Genomic DNA, 17,656 nt, shown 5'->3' with positions numbered 1-17,656 from the left:
TGTACACCGTCACAAGATCGGCGCGTGTCTACGAAACCTCTTTCCTAATTTGCCGTTATGGCATCATTGTCGGTCACGCCATGTGGATTGCCATCTACTCGTTATCAGTAATGACTATATGCCGTTTCTGCGGGCTACCTCCACAGTGAATGACGTCACGAAGAACATTAATTGGATATCTTTACATCGGACTAATGGTACAGGGATGTCATCATGGCCCTATAAATATTGAGCGGGGTGAGCTTTACTGATACGGGTTACGATAATTCTAGGGCACACGCCACTAATTTGAGGACTGTGCTCTCCGTCATTCGACGTCTTTGCCGCTTCCCCCTGCACGCAATTGCGGTTCAGTTTCCTCCTCGATGACAATACTTGTGATTCACAGACGCGAAATTGGATATTCTTGTTAAGAGTTCCCTGGTCCTCCGTCGTAATGAGCCTTTAGCTATCCGTTTATGAAAGATAATCCGTACAATATGGGTATCTGGTTATCAAGAAGCTAATTGTCAGTGCCCTTACGTTGCATACTTTAACCTACCTTAAGAGTGATACACGAAACCAATACGGGCTACAGAAGTCATTTAATTTCGTCATCGTAATTGCATACATGTACTGCCTGCTCTCAGGAAAATAATTCTCACGAAGGAAGATTTCGTGACGACCACAGCCACTGATTACACCCACCAGAAACCTCATTGGCAAAGGAAAGGATGGAAAGAAATATCTTGTTTCCAAGGGCCATCGATTGAATCCTTTTTAAGGACGCAGCGAGCGTTTTAAAAGTACATAATCTCGGGACAGTACGCTCACGCCAAACAAGGCAACGAGGGGAACGAGTTTGCACGTCCGTCCGTGCCTGAGCTGCCCGAAGTCGTATGATCGTTTGTGTTTTTGGTGTCAGGATGGCGAAGAGGCGACTTTAAGGATTTGAGGTAGGTAATCAAACCAAATTCAATTGTTTTGATATTGACACCAAAATCTGTAATGTGTTAATTTCATGAGGATATTTGTAATAAAATGAGCTGCGAGCTAACGAGGTAAAAAACAATGGAATGGAGCTCATATCCGATCACTCAGTTGTCACGACACTCGTGACTTCCCGTCAGTTGACGAAGCCTGAGCTTGATTTATGCTGATTGCAAATACCAGCCACAGATATTGGTTGGCATGGCATTGCCTTATTGTCGTTGTTGTCGTTATTACGACGCAGCCTATGTCTAACCACATCCGAAATGTTGACCTCAGCCAACGCAGCCTAGAATGATGTCTCCGTTTATTTGGCGACCCGAACCTAAGTTTATTGCTTAAGACCTCTTTCACACTTTACCTTGTAACTTTCGGACTGTGACCTCGTTCACACTATACTCTCTTCACAGTTATCCGACCATAATTCCATTCACACTGTTGTTTTCACAGTTCTCAGACGATGCTCCCATTCAAACCATTCACACTTCGACCGTTCCTCACACTAAGATAATTCCTTTCTTGGCATTGCTTGCTCTGAAGATCACCGTGTGGTGGTGTATCAAGGGACTCCAGTCATCCGGAGTCATCGATCATATGTCACAAAAGAATGGGCTCAGTCGTTTTCACCTGTTTAAACTTTTTTGTATTTTCCAGGACTCAACGACGAGGTGCGTCGGAACCCGGTGTGGTCTTGTATCCCTGATGTGAGTGCTGTCCGTTCAAAATCCAACACTTACACACAATGGTTTTAACTCAACCATGACCTCACAGAGAAGATATCCAGCTGACCCGCCTTCAGGGAGAAGGTAAATTACACCTAATCGCTGCAAACATATCAAGGATTATCACACCTCCTCCAGGAGAGTGAACTACTCTAGTCCAGTAATGTATTAAATTTCGGGGTGGAGCGACTGTTTTTTAGTTATAACTACCAAAAGGTTGTGTCCCTTACGTCGGCCCTTGGCCTTCGCATCATGGAGAATCCGGGCCAAGAAAACGCTACGGAAGATCCCCTCATAGACCTACTCAACGCAACGCTCAACAAGAGCGGCGCATCAAATCAAACTACGGATTTCTCCAACTTAGATTTCTACGTAAACGTCCTCATTACCTTGAAGTCATACGTCTTCCCGACAATGATTATCTTAGGAGTAGCAGGGAATACCTTGTCATTCTTGGTAGCAATTAAACCGTCCAACAGGAAAATCTCTACTTGTATTTTCATGGCCAGTCTTGCTGTGGTCGACTCCGGGGTTCTATTAGACTTGTTGGCATATATCGTCTTCATTGAGTGGAATGTCGGCGAAGGAGTTATAAACAGAGTTATGGTGCATAGGTAAGTGTTGCTTCACTTCTTACACATTGCTTCTTTACCTATTGCTTCGCTTCTTACCCATTGCTTCTTTGCCTATTGCTTCTTTGCCTATTGTTTCTTTACCTATTGCTTCGCTTCTTTACCTATTGTTTCTTTACCCATTGCTTCTTTACCTGTTGTTTCTTTACCCATTGCTTCTACCTATTCCTCCTTAACCTATTGCTTTTTACCTATTGCTTCTTTGCCTATTGTTTTTTATACCATTTCACATCTTTTACAAGTGGAAACAAAATGGCATTTGGTCACCCACTGACACGAGCAATATTGTACGATATTTGAAATATGAATTATGAATTATGACAAAATCAAAAGGAACATTATTGGAGCAACTTCGCTGACATCTCTCTTTTACTACAGGGTGACGTACTATCTGGTTGAGTTTCTCGGCCAGCTTTCCGGCTGGATCCTCGCGGGAATGACCATTGATAGATTCATTGCCATTCGGTTCCCTCTGAAGGCTTTTACGTTCTGCACCGTCAAAAGGTAAGTGAGTTATTCTATATCAAATACATAGTAAGAGTAAAGGGAAAACGAACTGGTTCTGTCAAATTGAATTCCTTTACTTGTATACGATGGTCATATCACGCTGACTCTTCGCTAGCTTTTTTCACACAAAAGTAAACCGGATAATCTTGTCTCGCGAAAAAGTTGAAATATGTGTGATTCACGCTTCTTTTCTTTTCCTCTTTTCAAAAGTGGTATGACCCTATCTCCAGCGCCTATACGCCAGCAAACATAACTGAATTACATGCTCCTTTAAAAAATCTAATCTTATGTTTTCCAGGGCCAGAAAAGTTGTGTTTGGTCTGACTCTGGTCATTGGGACTGTCAACGCTAACATTCTGTTCACATATCAAGTGAAGAGAGACCCTGTCTTCGGGTTGGAGCGCTTTGTGGAGGACTTCCCTGCTGCACCAGTCGTGGAGAAAATAGTCTCCTGGTGGGAGCTGATCGCTGGGACTGTTGTTCCGTTTTTCGTTCTCATCATTTTTAATTGCCTCATCATCTGGAATGTCCGGAGCGCTTCAAAGTTCCAGCGGCAGATGACTTATGATCAAAAAGACAAGATGCAGGCACTACGGAAAGCCAAGGCAGAGGCTCATTTGACCAGGATGTTGCTCCTCGTCTGCATTGCCTATCTCGTTTGCTCAGTGCCCGTGAGGATCTACCTTTTGGAAAACACGGGGTCCTTCAATTACCAGGACCCAGAATGGTTCATCCAATTCAATGTTGGGTACTGGTATGGGTGTATCGGCTGGTATATGAATTATGCCATCAATTTTTACTTGTACTGCATCGCTGGGGGTCGGAAGTTTCGGCAGGATGTTTTGGAGATTTTGTGCTGCGGGCGCAGAAGACAGCTAAAAAGAAATTCCGAAGGTTTATCTGAGGAGGGCAGTATGAAGATACATGTATCTACAATAGCCTGATCTAGAGTTCTCTTTTTCCCTTAAATTTTCGAGTAGGATCAATGTATAGCACGGCCGGGTGATGATTGTGAAGTAATTATTATAAATCAATCAAAAACAATATACATGTACATGTATTTGGTATGAAGGCATCGTGACGTCTGACATTCGGACAACGTTGATGGTATTGTATCTCATGCTTCAGCTGCTTCACTGAACCTTTCGAACAGTATGGGCCCGGCGTCTTCAAAGGTCATTTATTGCTGGTACCGTATTCTCTAGTTTCATTTTAAATTGTTGAGGACTGTTCATAATTTTTCGGGCTCCGCGCTACGGAGAATGTCCGTTTAAACTTGATTTTGGTGCAGAGATGCCCGTCATATTTATTTGGCTCAGACGTCATGACAGTTCAATCCCTCCTGGTCAACAAGGAGAGCAGTGTAATAACTTGTTCTTATTGTTTATAAGTTTTAATAATATCATTTTAAAAGAGTGTCGACATTTGCTTGGTCTTTGTTTAATTCACTTCAAAAATCGGACGGCTTTCGAGTGAAAGATCTGTGGAAATTGGGTACAGCGAGAAATAAGGTATACCTGGTTTCGTTAGATTTCACTAGCAAGCAACGGAAGCAGCGTTCGTCGGATCGCGAATCGCAGCCTCAAAGCAATATACCGGGTATAATTAACTACACATGGAAACTGACCAGGAAGATGATATGTAATTTGAATCTATCCGCCTGCTCATCACTGTAGTAACAAACTAAATGCTAATCACTGAGTGAATTTAGCGTGTAATGTGAGATGGGTTTGACATGACTTGCAAATCTTAGATTTTTGACAAATGTACAGTTACATTCCGTTTTGGTGAGATCTTTTTGATGATATGTCAATAATTCTCTCAGCTCCTTGAGAAGTCACGGTCCTACTTGAAGCTATTTTGCATGAAAAACCTGTCTCATGCCAAAGATGTCCCTTCAAAAAAGAATGTTTTAGCTGATTTTCTGGTTAGAAGGGCCATTTTGAAAAAGGGTTTGGAATCGTCTGGTCCAACCCCTTGGACCCGCGCCTGATAAACGTACATGGACGAATAATAACAAGAAATTTTTTTGAAAAAACACGAAAAGATTAGATTCGCCGGTGTTCGAACCCGTGACCATCCAATCCACAGTGCAACCCTCAAACCGCTGAGGCCATCAAGACCTAATGTTAGCCCGGGATTTTCTTTGTCTCTCATACTGCAACCTTACAGGCCTTAGGGAACGTTATCCCTCTATTATCATTCAAATCGTCGCCATATTGAAAAAGCGCCATGATTGTGACGAGGTCACACTTGCGGAAGAGTAATTCGGTGCAAATAGTTCCAAGAAATCGTATAATTCAATATTTCTACAGATTTTTCTTGATATATCGTATTTATATAGCTCGGTGATATTAAAGATAATGTTCGTAGTTGTTTTTGATGTTTGAATGGCTTTCTGAAAAATGTTTTTAGCAGCGAGGTCAACAGGGTCAAAAGAAATAGTTTTCGGCGCCAATGACGTCAGCAATGGCGGATTTGTAATAAGATTCGAGTCGATTCTCTTGGAATCGAGTTGAAGTCGGAAGTGCGCATGCACAGGGTAATCGTATTTATACAGCTCCGTGCCCGTAATTTGAAGGGACAATTTGGGTGCAGGATAAAGGCCGACCGGGAAGCATCTGGTGCCGAATGTCACTTGGTTGGGATGAAAATAGTGCTGAGTTTTTTTTCTGAGAGCTGGCTGTGCCTTTGTCTTCATTAGACTAGTCGCATAACTGTCGGTAATGAAAACTATTAAGATTCATCATTATTTCTGCAGATCCATGTAATCAATGCAACAACTGACGATGCTGCAGTCCCGGCTACAATAATGAAGCCGAGAGCAATGTCATTGGGGCGATAATTGAACATGGTGTATTCATGAATATCGGGTTCCGAATGCTAATTCAGATATGGACACGTCGTTCGAGAGAATTAATCGATTTGCATCGCGATTTCGTCCATTAGTTGAAAGAGGTTGGGCAAGTTATCTGGTGGTATTGATCATTTAAGACAACCTGTCTCTGAAACGCAAAATGCTGTGCTCGGTCATCGTCATAGTTTTTACATGGATGGTGACATTATCCGGTAAGTTCCATTAAGACTGGTGACTAGTGACGAAACTTTGAATCCTGTGTTGCTAATAATACGTAGCCATGGTTTCAGGATCATCCGAAAACTCGGAGGTTCCAAGCCGTTGCATTACTCAACGAGAGGTGACAATGTGACAGTCAAGATTTAATACAATGTACCTGTCAGGCCAATCTTTTGATTCTATTCCTTATCGACGCATCATTTTTCGAAATTGAACAAAGCCAGGTGGTTTTGTGATGTGCCTTCCCCCACGGCACCTTTTCCATCCTCCAATAGCAAGCAGTTGGATCGATTCTATACCTTAGAGCGATCCTACTCGCACAAAGCTGGCTACATTCAGCCGGGAGTTGTGTGAATGTCTTTTTGAGGTGATCAAATGGGCGGATGCCTTTCCCCATTGTATCTCAATCCTTCAGCTTTCTCACCTGCTGCTGCCGAGTTTCAAACCGATGACACAGTATCATTCGTAAGAAGCGAAAATGACTGTCCCCAGAAGATTGTACCAACCGGCTACCGGAAGGCCTTTAGGGTGAGCGGGTATTACGTCTGCATGATATCGGCAAAGGAGAAGGGAGGTAAGCACGTGGAAATGTTCCGTATTAACGTTGCATAGCTGTTATAATGCGTGATATCACCCGTTGGATCTCCTAATAACCAGCGAAGGCCTCCAGGCCGTTAGGCCTCTAGTTAAAGATGCTGTATTTGAAGGGAGTCCGCGAACTAGCAATAACCCAGATGATTCTTTCAAAACCAAGTAAGTTAGATTTTATAGTCACTCAGAGTTGGCTCGGCTTTCGCTTCTTATCTTGGGATTCACCATGAATTTGGTATAAGGGGTGCCCGATGTCGCCAACAGTATCTATAGGGAGTTCTTCCTTTGCAGACACCTGAAGTCGCCCTCGTAAAGCGACCAAGGACATTGCATTACCGGTGAAATCACATCCTTTCAACACCTTATTGTTCTCCTTTTTCAGACGAGAATACGGAAGAAAAAGGTAAAATTCGCTGAATAGAATATGCTGGGTTAAGTGAGATCTATAGACGCAGACGTCTGTATCGGGATGGACTCCGATCACGAGATTGTTGTGCCAGGCTAGGTGACTGGGAAGAAGTTCTTAATTAGAGGACAACTTTTTTATCGCTGAAAAAACCCATTTCGCCTTATATACTTTATGTTCTATTTCTCTTTTAGATCAGGAGGATGAGAAGTTCAGTGATGAGGATGACGATTTCGAGGAATCGTCAGAGAGTTATGAAGGTGAAGGGTCGGAAAGCCGTAAAAGAGGCGTCCAGGACTGTCATCCCTCCATTCGGATGCAGCGCCTGACCGGCCTCTTCCATGCGTCGACGAATCACGCGCTGATCGAGTTTCGGCTCCGGGGACAAGTCAGTGTTATTGGTCCGAGGGTCTTCCCCCGATCATGCCGACACGAACTGTATGAGGTCTTGATGCAAATTATGATTGAATTGTAAACGCTAGTAAACCGAGAGTAATCGGAAAAAAATCGGCCCTGCATGTTACTCGATATTTGTCAATGTAACACAATGAACTGGTTGACTTTCCACAGTGACTAGCTTCCCCACTTCTCCTAGTCATTTTGCCGATTATTCCTTACGCGTCCAGTCTCCCGATTCAGTCCGTTCGACATCATAATATCTCTTCTTTTAGGGGGGGGGGGGGGGGACGAGGCTTTTACCAGCCATAGACCTTATCTATTTTCCTTCCAGATGAAGGCAATGGCAGAGGTGCCAATGTCTGGAAGCACAAACTTTCCAGACTCGCTCGGAAAATTCAAGAAGGTGCGTTTGAGTAATTACTCATGTCTAAGAAAAGGGTCACAACCACAGCGAGGTGGTGCTTCCTTCTGTCTTAGGGTATTGTCACAACCTCAATGTACATTGAGCTTGTCTACAGTGCAGGACCACACACTCAATGGGGTGGTGCTTGGTCACCTGTCTGAGTGCATCGTCACAACTTCCCTTGTTGTACATGGTGCTCGTCTTCTTTCTTTGGGTATTGTCACAACCTCAATGTACATGGTGCTTGTCCTCTGCCATAGTGCATTGTGAAATAGAGCTTGTTTTCTGTCTTAGCTCGGGGTCACAACCTCAATGTACATGGTGCTTGTCCTCTGCCTTAGTGCATTGTGAAATAGAGCTTGTTTTCTGTCTTAGCTCAGGGTCACAACCTCAATGTACATGGTGCTTGTCCTCTGCCTTAGTGCATTGTCAAATAGAGCTTGTTTTCTGTCTTAGCTCAGGGTCACAACCTCAATGTACATGGTGCTTGTCCTCTGCCTTAGTGCATTGTCAAATAGAGCTTGTTTTCTGTCTTAGCTCAGGGTCACAACCTCAATGTACATGGTGATTGTCCTCTGCCTTGGTGCATTGTGAAATAGAGCTTGTTTTCGGTCTTAGCTCAGGGTCATAACCTCAACGTACATGGTGATTGTCCTCTGCCTTAGTGCATTGTGAAATAGAACTTGTTTTCTGTCTTAGCTCAGGGTCACAACCTCAATGTACATGGTGATTGTCCTCTGCCTTAGTGCATTGTGAAATAGAGCTTGTTTTCGGTCTTAGCTCAGGGTCACAACCTCAATGTACATGGTGATTGTCCTCTGCCTTAGTGCATTGTCAAATAGAGCTTGTTTTCTGTCTTAGCTCAGGGTCACAACCTCAATGTACATGGTGATTGTCCTCTGCCTTAGTGCATTGTCAAATAGAGCTTGTTTTCGGTCTTAGCTCAGGGTCACAACCTCAACGTACATGGTGATTGTCCTCTGCCTTGGTGCATTGTGAAAAAGAGCTTGTTTTCTGTCTTTGCTCAGGGTCACAACCTCAATGTACATGGTGATTGTCCTCTGCCTTAGTGCATTGTCAAATAGAGCTTGTTTTCGGTCTTAGCTCAGGGTCACAACCTCAACGTACATGGCGATTGTCCTCTGCCTTGGTGCATTGTGAAAAAGAGCTTGTTTTCTGTCTTAGCTCAGGGTCACAACCTCAATGTACATGGTTGTCCTATCTAGCACAGGGTTGCACTCTCATGTTCATGGTGCCATGTACACCCAGAAATGAAAATGGTGCTTGTCCTTCTGAATCGGTATCATCAGCAATCAGTGTATTTTCGATATTACTTTGATACAAAAGTTCATCACTTTCCAGATAACCCTCAGAATTCAGCAGAGACTATGAAATCTGTGAACCAGCTAAAAAAAGCCAGTCATCAGGTAAGTGTTGGTTTTGACTAGCTGGAAAGAAGGCATGGAAGAATGAAGACTTGGTCGATTGAGCATGCTGAAAAGAGATCAGCATTCTACCATATTCTCAACAACAGCTTATTGATAAATCCCACAGCTATTACACCAGACAGTAACTTCTGTTTTTTAGGTATTCTGATAAGCTGTACATTGTAACTTGCAATATATTTCGTGACTTCCTTGATATCTTTCATAGGTCCGAAGCATAGTGAAAGATGCACTTTCAAGACTGTTTGGTCGTAAGTACATGTAATATTCAAAAGGGACAATTTGAATACAAAACTATTGAGTTAGCAGCCTGGTGGAAAGCAAATTTAGTCTCAACAGGGATATAGAACAACAATTTTTTTCACATGGACAATGTAATAACTCTGTTTCAGTTTCAACAAAACACATCCACCTGAGTCAAAATATTCAACATTACTTTTTCAGGCAAATAAAGTATACGTGTCATTGGATCCTGATAATGCACTGGATAATGGATATATGAAACATGAAACAAACCTCCCCAGGGTAATAAAAGACACTGTTAGAATTAGAATTCTCCTATTCACACTCCGGGCACTGTGGGCCGGCCTCGTCTCATCGCATAGAGCAAAGGACAATCAGGATGACAAAATGGACTACATAGGAGTCTATCTCCTATCATGCTTTTATGAGAAACCAAAGGGGATAGGCATTGAAACACCAGGATCAAGGCCCAATGATGACCAAACATATTAGTCATTCTATCCATTGTCTATAGCCAGAAGCTTTTGGATAAGTCTGGGTAAAAAAACAAATTATGCAGATTTTCAAGTGATCAACAATACATGTACATGTACATGTACATGAGACAAAACAACAACGCCCTTTACTAAATTCTTGTACATTTTAATAACAGGAAGACAACATCATAAGAAATCTAGACATAAATTTTTATAGCACAAAATCAATAAAGCATTATACCAATTTACAGCACAGGCATTTGAAAAATGCTGTTCTCTCCAATCATTGCCAGCTTACCAATATGTCCTCATCTCCAAAAGTCCAAGGAGGTAGTGTCCTTGGTCTGTCGAAATATCAGTCATGTGACAGGTGGACCTGAAGCCTCGGCAATTGCACACACAAATTTTACCAACAGACTGTGAAGACACACTTTCAGGTGAATATCTACAACGCCGTCTGCACAGGAAGTCTATGAACAACACTAGTACCAGCCATTCTTTACATCTCAAGGCAATCCTCCTCTATAAAGTAGGAGGCATGTAATTACAAGACATTGTCCAAGAATGTTACAACTTATAGCACAGACAATTGAAAAGTATCAAGTCTATCTAATAGCACAGGCAATAATTGTAAAGTGTCAGTCTCTCTGATACAGCAACATTGAGAACTATTAACACCTTCAGCGCCGAACCACGGAGATCTACGTGGCCCAAATCCCCCTCCCTTTGAGTTGGTTATCGGAGTCTCATGGACTTCATGAAAGAACTACGCCATCGCCATCTTCAGGGCAAAGTTGGAACTGAAAAGACAAGGTCCTTTCAGTTCCAACCTTGCCCTGAAGATGGCGATGGCGTAGTTCTTTCATGAAGTCATTTAAAGTTGAGCTACGCCATCGCCATCTTCAGGGCACGGTAGGAACTGAAAAGATCAAACGGTCTATTCAGTGCCTCCCTTGCCCTGAAGATGGCGATGGCGTAGTTCTTTCATGAAGTCCATGAGACTCCCATAACCAGCTCAAAGAGGGGGATTTAGGCCACGTAGATTTACGTGGTTCGGCGCTGAAGGTGTTAAACTCTACCAATGACATGCTTTTTCGTATCTCGACAGGGGGCACTTCCAGATATGTCAAGGATATCTTGAACTCTTCCACACTGGGTAGTGCCACATCACATGCCTATATCACAATCTACATGTATGTACATTACCAGCTACAATAGTCTGAACCTATATCATGATACTTTCCTTTCACTTTTATAACATCAATCAAACTCAAGTATACTTGATTCCTATGCCTCTTTGCATTGAATTGAAAGAACTTGCACAAGCAGGTGAGCATTGCATTGAACTTGCATTACATTGGTGACAGTTAGACTGGAGTATCTTCTTGCTACAGGCTGACTGACCATCAATGCTTGATCTAAAATTTCTCTGACAATCTCATGCAGAAATATACCAGTGGTGCACATGAATATAAGTCACTGACGTTATAAAAGTGAAAATAGAGTACATGAAGTGTTTACTAGCTGAATCCACTTGCTGATAATACTCTAGAATTTGCCGCATTTTTCTCTGCATGATATATCCGCGATATCTGCACAAGCATCGGTCCAGTCTCTGGATCATTCAACCAATGACTTGTTGTGGCAGGATTGTCCAACATACTCACAAATGCTGAAAACAGAACAAGACGAATCAATTCATATATCATGAATTCTACTCCTCTTTATGTCACATAAAGAGGAGTAGAATTTTGAAATACGTGCCTAGATCATGAACACTGGCAATAGCTCTGTTTGGATTACAAATGTAACATTGATTGGCAATGACCAATTCTTAATCACAGTCAGTCTGAGTGTCATTATCAGAGAGGACGTGGCAACCTGGTAGACAACGGTATCTGATTTATCGAAGGCGGAAGTGACAACAAACAAAAGACAATATTATCTCTAATATTAACGCACCAGATAAACTTCTTCGATTATTTAAACCTAACTGTACGACCGGGTTCGACATGATTGCCTTGTAGATTGGCCCGTCCACGTCTAGGCCTTCCTGGCTGTCCTCTGGAGGTGGGGCTTTACGGTCTCCCAATAGCCACTCACACTGAAATATGAAACAGGAGTATGTACCAAAGGAAATGTAAATTCTTGTTACAGTTAGTTTACTAAAAGACTAGTTGGCTCATAGTCAATACACATGTACGATATGCAAGATATGAAAGATAAAGAAACTTACTGCTGCATCCTCATTATTCCCTGTTGCCAGCAGTGCCTCTCTTACATCTTTAATCTCAAAGCCCATCTCAGTGAGATTTTGTTGAGCCTGAAACAATGAAAGAGATGAGAAGTTCATGGGCTGGATGATTGTCACACTCTAGTCAACCAGTGAATACCCTAGACTGTCTCTGTGGCATCTTGACTCCCAAGTGCTTGAGATCGCAGGGTGCCCCTTCCCTGAAGTCTGGGGATGCAAATGCACGATTCAAGATCCCCTGAGGATACTCGGAGAATATTTCCTCCCACATTCTCTAAAGACTGCCATCACTGTGCTGCCCACAGGAACAAGGTTTGGCCATTTGACAACATGTCAACCAGACAGCAAACAAGAGAAAGAAGAAGGTGAACTTCTAAATCAGATTAGCCTCACCAATTTGGCAAATGTAGAATGCAAAGTATATGGTCGATCAACACTTATAACTAAGTTGAGAGCAAAGCAACTAGGTAAGTTATTTCTTGAACCTAAACAATATGGGTTGACTCAAACTAAAACGTTGGAGAAGATGCTAAAAATATCAACTTACCCTTTGATTTGGCCGGAATTCTCTTCTTTTCATTGCTCGGTAAGACTCCAAGATGTTTGAAACTTTCCCTGGCATCTTAGACATAGTCCTCTGATGAGATACCTGGAAAATTTGCAGAATTGGTATAAAAAGCCCAAAAATACGAAGACGTAGTCTCCAGGGAAAAAAACACAAGTCATGTGTGGAAGCCTAACAAATTGGCATGCAATAAAGACACAACAGTGACCAGCGAGTCAAATGAAGATGACAATGATGATAAAAACACTCACATCAGCACTTTTCCGCCGTGGCTCTTTATAATTGGACATCCCTGGCACAGGCTCATCAATGTCAGTGTCCTGCTCGTGATCCAGTAACCACTCCATGGCATCCACCGTAGACATTCTGGAACAAGGATTATTCAAGTTGATATCACACGGTCAACCTGGTCAGGAGCTACCGGCCGACCGGAACTTTCAGTTAGGCAGCACCTTGCACTTGCAGGATGAAAAGTACTTTGATGAATAGGATTCACAACCAAGAAATATCAAGATATGCCAAGTAAAAAGTATATCACAAGAGAATTTCCTGATCCAAAGAGATACTTGCCTATTCAGAAGTAAAGCTTTGGCTGCCCTCTGTTCAGGGAAACCCATATCACGGAGTTGCTTTAGGGCTTGACTGTCCAACTTTGGAGGTGCGTCATTGGCGTGGCCTTGGATGAACTCTGGAAATTGAAGGCAGTGACAATACATTATGGAGATCAACCTTTTTCTTCTTCTTCTGCCTTCAGAGAGGAAACCAACCAAAAAAGTTTATTTCGTAACGAAGAACTGCTATTCTGACAAAATTCCCATTACTGCTGCAAGCATATAGTTTAAAGTTTGAAGAAGTGCACACTGTGACTTCTAATGCGTCTGATGTTGACAGAAGATAATCTTTAAAAAAACAACACTACAACTCTGCTTGCTTCTGTAGGTCCCTTACCAAAACCCATCACAGATCCAGAACTTGGTGAAAGACTAATTCAAATAAGATTAAGAACACAAAATCCTAAATATGTTGGCTGTGAAGAAAATACACAGCTTTACCTTCAGTTTCTTTGAAGATCTCTGCAGCATCTGGACTAAAATGTAGAATCTTCTGAGCAGCTTCAATCAAGGAAATCAGAATTTTCCTCAACTCTCTCTGAAACTGGGAAAAAGAAAAAGAGTCCAATTCAAATTACAGAATGAACATGATGAACCCTGGTCCACTCCCCAAATGAGGAGACACCCAGGGTCAGCAGAAAGGTTTGGATATCTCCCCATCATTGGGGACATAGATGCAATGAGTGATAAGACTATTGAATACTAGAGGTAAAGCAAAGCAGCTGCTCGGAATAGTTGCTACACTCATTGAAGCCAGCAAGGAGTTAGCATCCCATTTCAAGGATGGAGACAGCACTGAGCACAACCTGATATCTTGCTGAAATTACTTACATCAACTGCATTAGCACCCTCATCAGGGATCTTGGTGGGACTGGGACTAGGTAGATCTTTGGTGGCCCGCATGATCTCATCTTTTGTGGGACCCTCCTTGGTATTGGTCTGTTGGGAGAGAAACTGAAAGGTCAAGCATCTGATCACTTTTTATAGTAGAGCTGATGATCAGACAGATTTTAAAGCTGGACTGCTAGAATTTCATTTTCCAGCAATGCAGAGATTGTATTCCTTTGACAAGCTTCATTGAATTATCACTCATTCCTAAACCTAAAATGATATTATAACTGAAAAAAAGTGTCCATATCTAGTGCAAAGATACAGAACAATTTAGTGAAAACTTGAAAGTGAATCACTGATTGCACATTTAAAATAGATTATGAATGCTTTAGAGCCAACATTGACTAAAATAATGTTATTGAGTGGAAAAGACGGTACCTTTTTGGCAGCTTCAACAGCACTGGAAGGGGCTATTCTTCTTCTGAGCAGCAGGACTTCATCTGAATAAGAACACAATGTATGAATGTATGGGGTGCAAATAAGTTGCCTTTGTTTTACTGTCTTATCAGCATCCATTTCACCGACTCTACCCAGTATGACTGGTAGGCCTACCGGCTTATCTGGAAAGCCTTATTGCCAATATTGGCTATTCATCAGCTGAAGTGTGAATTATTACCACTAACCCAGACTTTCCCAAATACATACCATTATTTTCAACACCGGCTTCTGCTAGCGTTGAATCTTCATCTAAAACCTTTCCATTTCTGCTGCACAATAGTCTGTGATAGAGAGAACTTCTCATGCTGCTGGATTCTTGAGCTGGGGCATAAAAATGGCCAAGTGCCATCACTTTTAGCTTGTCTACAGAAAATGTGGAAGGAACATCCACAATCCAATCCACCCCCTCCATATTAGTTAATCTTAACTTCATGTTATCGGTATCAAATGTGTTAGATTCCGTTACAAACATCTGCAAATATCTGGATTTTATTGACAGACGTGTGAGCTTTTGCTGCATATTGATTCCAGCCTCGTCCCAAGGAAAATTACTCAAATGATTTCGTGCCTGCTTTCACACGTACCAATTTGGCAGAATTTTCAAAACAAAACTTCCATCAAAACACACTTTTCCTGTATAATCCAAACAGCGAGTAATATGAGCTACGGCTCAAATATGCAGCAGAATCCATGGGATTCAGACATACCTACATTGGGTAAAATCAATGATGTTTTGGCCCTTGCTGAACGAAAAGGTTATGGAAATTTGGTGAGGAGAAAGTTCTCTTTGTTGTACAAAATGCAGTGGGTAGTGAATTAAATGTAGGCCTACATTAGATTCAGAAATGCAGTAAGCTTATTCAGTGAACCATCCCGAGTAAACTATTCTGTACAGACATTTTATCATGATCTTTCAGCGTTAAGATTTACAGATTGAGATTGTCATCTGAGACACAACTTTTGAAAATAGAATAGACTGACTCATGCTCGATGCTGTGTAGGCATACTTCGCAAGAGAATCAGCAACGGGGTTGCCACTATCAAAATGGGCATGCCTGTATGATGTTTTGCAGATTTGACCACTTTGTTCCCTTTTCTGACCTTTTTAAGAATATTTTTCAGCTGCGAGAACGAGCAGAGGAAGAGCTCAAAGAATATATCTTGGAGAACTCTCCATCCATTATGCTGATGAGTCTGCTCAAGGGGCTGACAAGGAAGAAGAAGGAACTAGACAGGGTCAGTATCACTGTCGGCTACAGACAAAGGCCCACAAAAATGTGCTTCTGTAAACTTTTGAATGTTCTGGTTGAAATTCTGGTTCTTGGGCTACAGTGACATTATGTAACTCTTACAAAAACTCCCAGCGGGCTGTTTTATAGGCTGAAATTGTTTCACTGAAGCGGAACGCAGTCAAAGCCAACCTCATCTGCAACTGGCTATAACAAGGTACAATAGAGTATTCAACTTGCAAGACTAATGCAACATTTCTTGTCCAGATAGAAGGCTGAAAAAGTTACCTGAAATATTGTCTTCTTGTGTCATTCTAGTACTTGTATAATCCATTGTTATTTCAGGTAAAACTTCAAATTGACTGCAGAATGAGAGACAAGGAAACAGCTGATATCACTCATGTTGACCAACAAGGTATGCATAACATCAAGAATTGGTAAATTTTAAAACTTGTTGCTCAGTTATCTTTCAAGATGATTCACTAAGTTGGGTGAACAACGCCAATCTAATATTTTGAAGTAAAGTCTTCAAAGTCAAATCCAAATAACTAAAAGACAGAGACAGCTGCAAAGAACTAGAGGCAGGGTACATGAACATTTCCAACCTCTCTAAGGCAGAGTTTTATATATGGTAAAGTCATGGCTGGATAGATTTTTCTAAATGCTCGGTTTCAAAGTTGATGCCTCCATTTCAGAGAAACATGCAGAGATGATAGGAGAGATGAACACACATGTGCAGGCCATAATGAACACTAAAGACCTGCTTATCAACCGACTGCAACGACCATATGTTGGGAAGTACATCAAAATGGAGGCGGCTTATCACCGGTAAGTTTCAGCAAAGTCTCAGGGAATAAAAGTCATGACTTAGTTGGTGCAGCAGAAGCTGTTTTGCCCAACAATCACACAAACAAGGTTGTCTTCCTCAGTGGATGGCAAACTTTTTTTGATCAGGCAAGCATCTTTTAACTCTAGGTCTAAGTCTTTGTAGGAGAATATTGGCAGGAATGTATTAGGAAAGACTGTAGACATTCTGTTCAAGCGATGACTTAGAGGTGCATTATATAAACGCGTATATGACCTTATTCTTCCAGATATGCTGGTGAACTCTTCAAGTTGGCCACACCCATTCTGGCAGACCTAGCCATGCATCTTGATGACATCAAGTGGTCCAAAAATCTCAATGTCGATGACGGGGCGGTTGAGACCATCCTCGGAGAAATATCGAGTGCACTTGCTGAAGTTACAACAAATTTTCAATCTATGCTGCGAGTTAGAGACTCCATGAAAACTCTTCATGACAGGACTATTACTGACTGAGCTTGTGTAAAAAGTTCTGTAAGCGAATTGTAAAGAGTAAGGGTGTCTTAGTATCCATATGACTTCCAGTGTGCAAACTTGATTTTGAAAAAAGGGGAAATAAAGTGTGATTTGCTGAACATATTTGGAATATGTCAATAGGAAATAGGGTATTCTGTCTATCATACAAGTCTCCTTCTGAAATAGGAGATAATTTGCACAATTGATAAGAAATACAACTGCCAGTTATTTTGAATAATAAATTTTTTGGAAAGAATTTTCTTTTTTCAGTTCTTTTTTGTTATCCTCAATCAAAATAGGAGAAAGGCTGGTATAGGTATTTGTGTCAGGTGCATGTGATTGTTGGCAAGAAAGAGAGAGTTGCGGTCATGCTCGAACAATTACATATGGACCCTTTGATGTGCATGCTTTAAGGACAACGAAATCGAATAAAAACGTCCTATGTACTTCAACGCTATGAAAAGATTGGAACTACTGAC

At 41.7% G+C, this 17,656-nt stretch overlaps 4 protein-coding genes across 7 annotated transcripts; 3 read left to right on the top strand and 1 right to left on the bottom strand.

Annotated features, from left to right (window-relative positions):
• The first annotated feature begins 63 nt into the window (after positions 1-63).
• Positions 64-5,574, top strand: LOC135501598 (kiSS-1 receptor-like). 3 transcript variants are annotated; one of them, XM_064793791.1, is made up of 5 exons: positions 64-935; positions 1,624-1,775; positions 2,201-2,305; positions 2,702-2,827; positions 3,129-5,574. In XM_064793791.1, exons 2-5 carry the CDS (start codon positions 1,729-1,731, stop codon positions 3,772-3,774), a joined length of 924 nt encoding a protein of 307 aa, XP_064649861.1. In that variant the 5' UTR covers positions 64-935; positions 1,624-1,728; the 3' UTR covers positions 3,775-5,574. The 3 variants fall into 3 exon arrangements, with proteins under 3 accessions (XP_064649861.1, XP_064649860.1, XP_064649859.1); XM_064793790.1 differs by having other exon boundaries at positions 2,171-2,305; XM_064793789.1 differs by lacking the exon at positions 64-935 and adding an exon at positions 944-1,333 and having other exon boundaries at positions 1,624-2,305.
• A 219-nt stretch (positions 5,575-5,793) lies between these two features.
• LOC135501631 (uncharacterized) lies at positions 5,794-9,977 on the top strand. Its single transcript, XM_064793849.1, has 8 exons — positions 5,794-5,899; positions 6,322-6,480; positions 6,880-6,900; positions 7,098-7,163; positions 7,634-7,705; positions 9,068-9,132; positions 9,359-9,401; positions 9,595-9,977. The coding sequence occupies exons 1-8, from the start codon at positions 5,848-5,850 to the stop codon at positions 9,600-9,602; spliced, it is 486 nt and encodes a 161-aa protein (XP_064649919.1). The 5' UTR covers positions 5,794-5,847; the 3' UTR covers positions 9,603-9,977.
• Positions 9,978-10,014: 37 nt separating this feature from the next.
• Positions 10,015-15,154, bottom strand: LOC135501629 (ubiquitin-associated domain-containing protein 1-like). 2 transcript variants are annotated; one of them, XM_064793845.1, is made up of 10 exons: positions 14,836-15,154; positions 14,569-14,630; positions 14,131-14,253; positions 13,741-13,843; positions 13,259-13,376; positions 12,940-13,054; positions 12,671-12,772; positions 12,106-12,192; positions 11,832-11,973; positions 10,015-11,541 (listed from the first exon to the last, which is right to left on the bottom strand). In XM_064793845.1, exons 1-10 carry the CDS (start codon positions 15,146-15,148, stop codon positions 11,390-11,392), a joined length of 1,317 nt encoding a protein of 438 aa, XP_064649915.1. In that variant the 5' UTR covers positions 15,149-15,154; the 3' UTR covers positions 10,015-11,389. The 2 variants fall into 2 exon arrangements, with proteins under 2 accessions (XP_064649915.1, XP_064649916.1); XM_064793846.1 differs by having other exon boundaries at positions 14,131-14,238.
• LOC135501630 (uncharacterized) lies at positions 15,070-17,417 on the top strand. The gene is made up of 5 exons (XM_064793848.1): positions 15,070-15,397; positions 15,751-15,864; positions 16,203-16,272; positions 16,553-16,685; positions 16,952-17,417. Exons 1-5 carry the CDS (start codon positions 15,185-15,187, stop codon positions 17,175-17,177), a joined length of 756 nt encoding a protein of 251 aa, XP_064649918.1. The 5' UTR covers positions 15,070-15,184; the 3' UTR covers positions 17,178-17,417.
• The last annotated feature ends 239 nt before the right edge of the window (positions 17,418-17,656 follow it).

This window comes from Lineus longissimus, chromosome 17 (assembly GCF_910592395.1).
Source record: "Lineus longissimus chromosome 17, tnLinLong1.2, whole genome shotgun sequence".
Taxonomy (NCBI): Eukaryota; Metazoa; Nemertea; class Pilidiophora; order Heteronemertea; family Lineidae; genus Lineus; species Lineus longissimus.
Note: the sequence above shows the minus strand (reverse complement) of the source record. Positions and strands in the feature narration are given on the sequence as shown.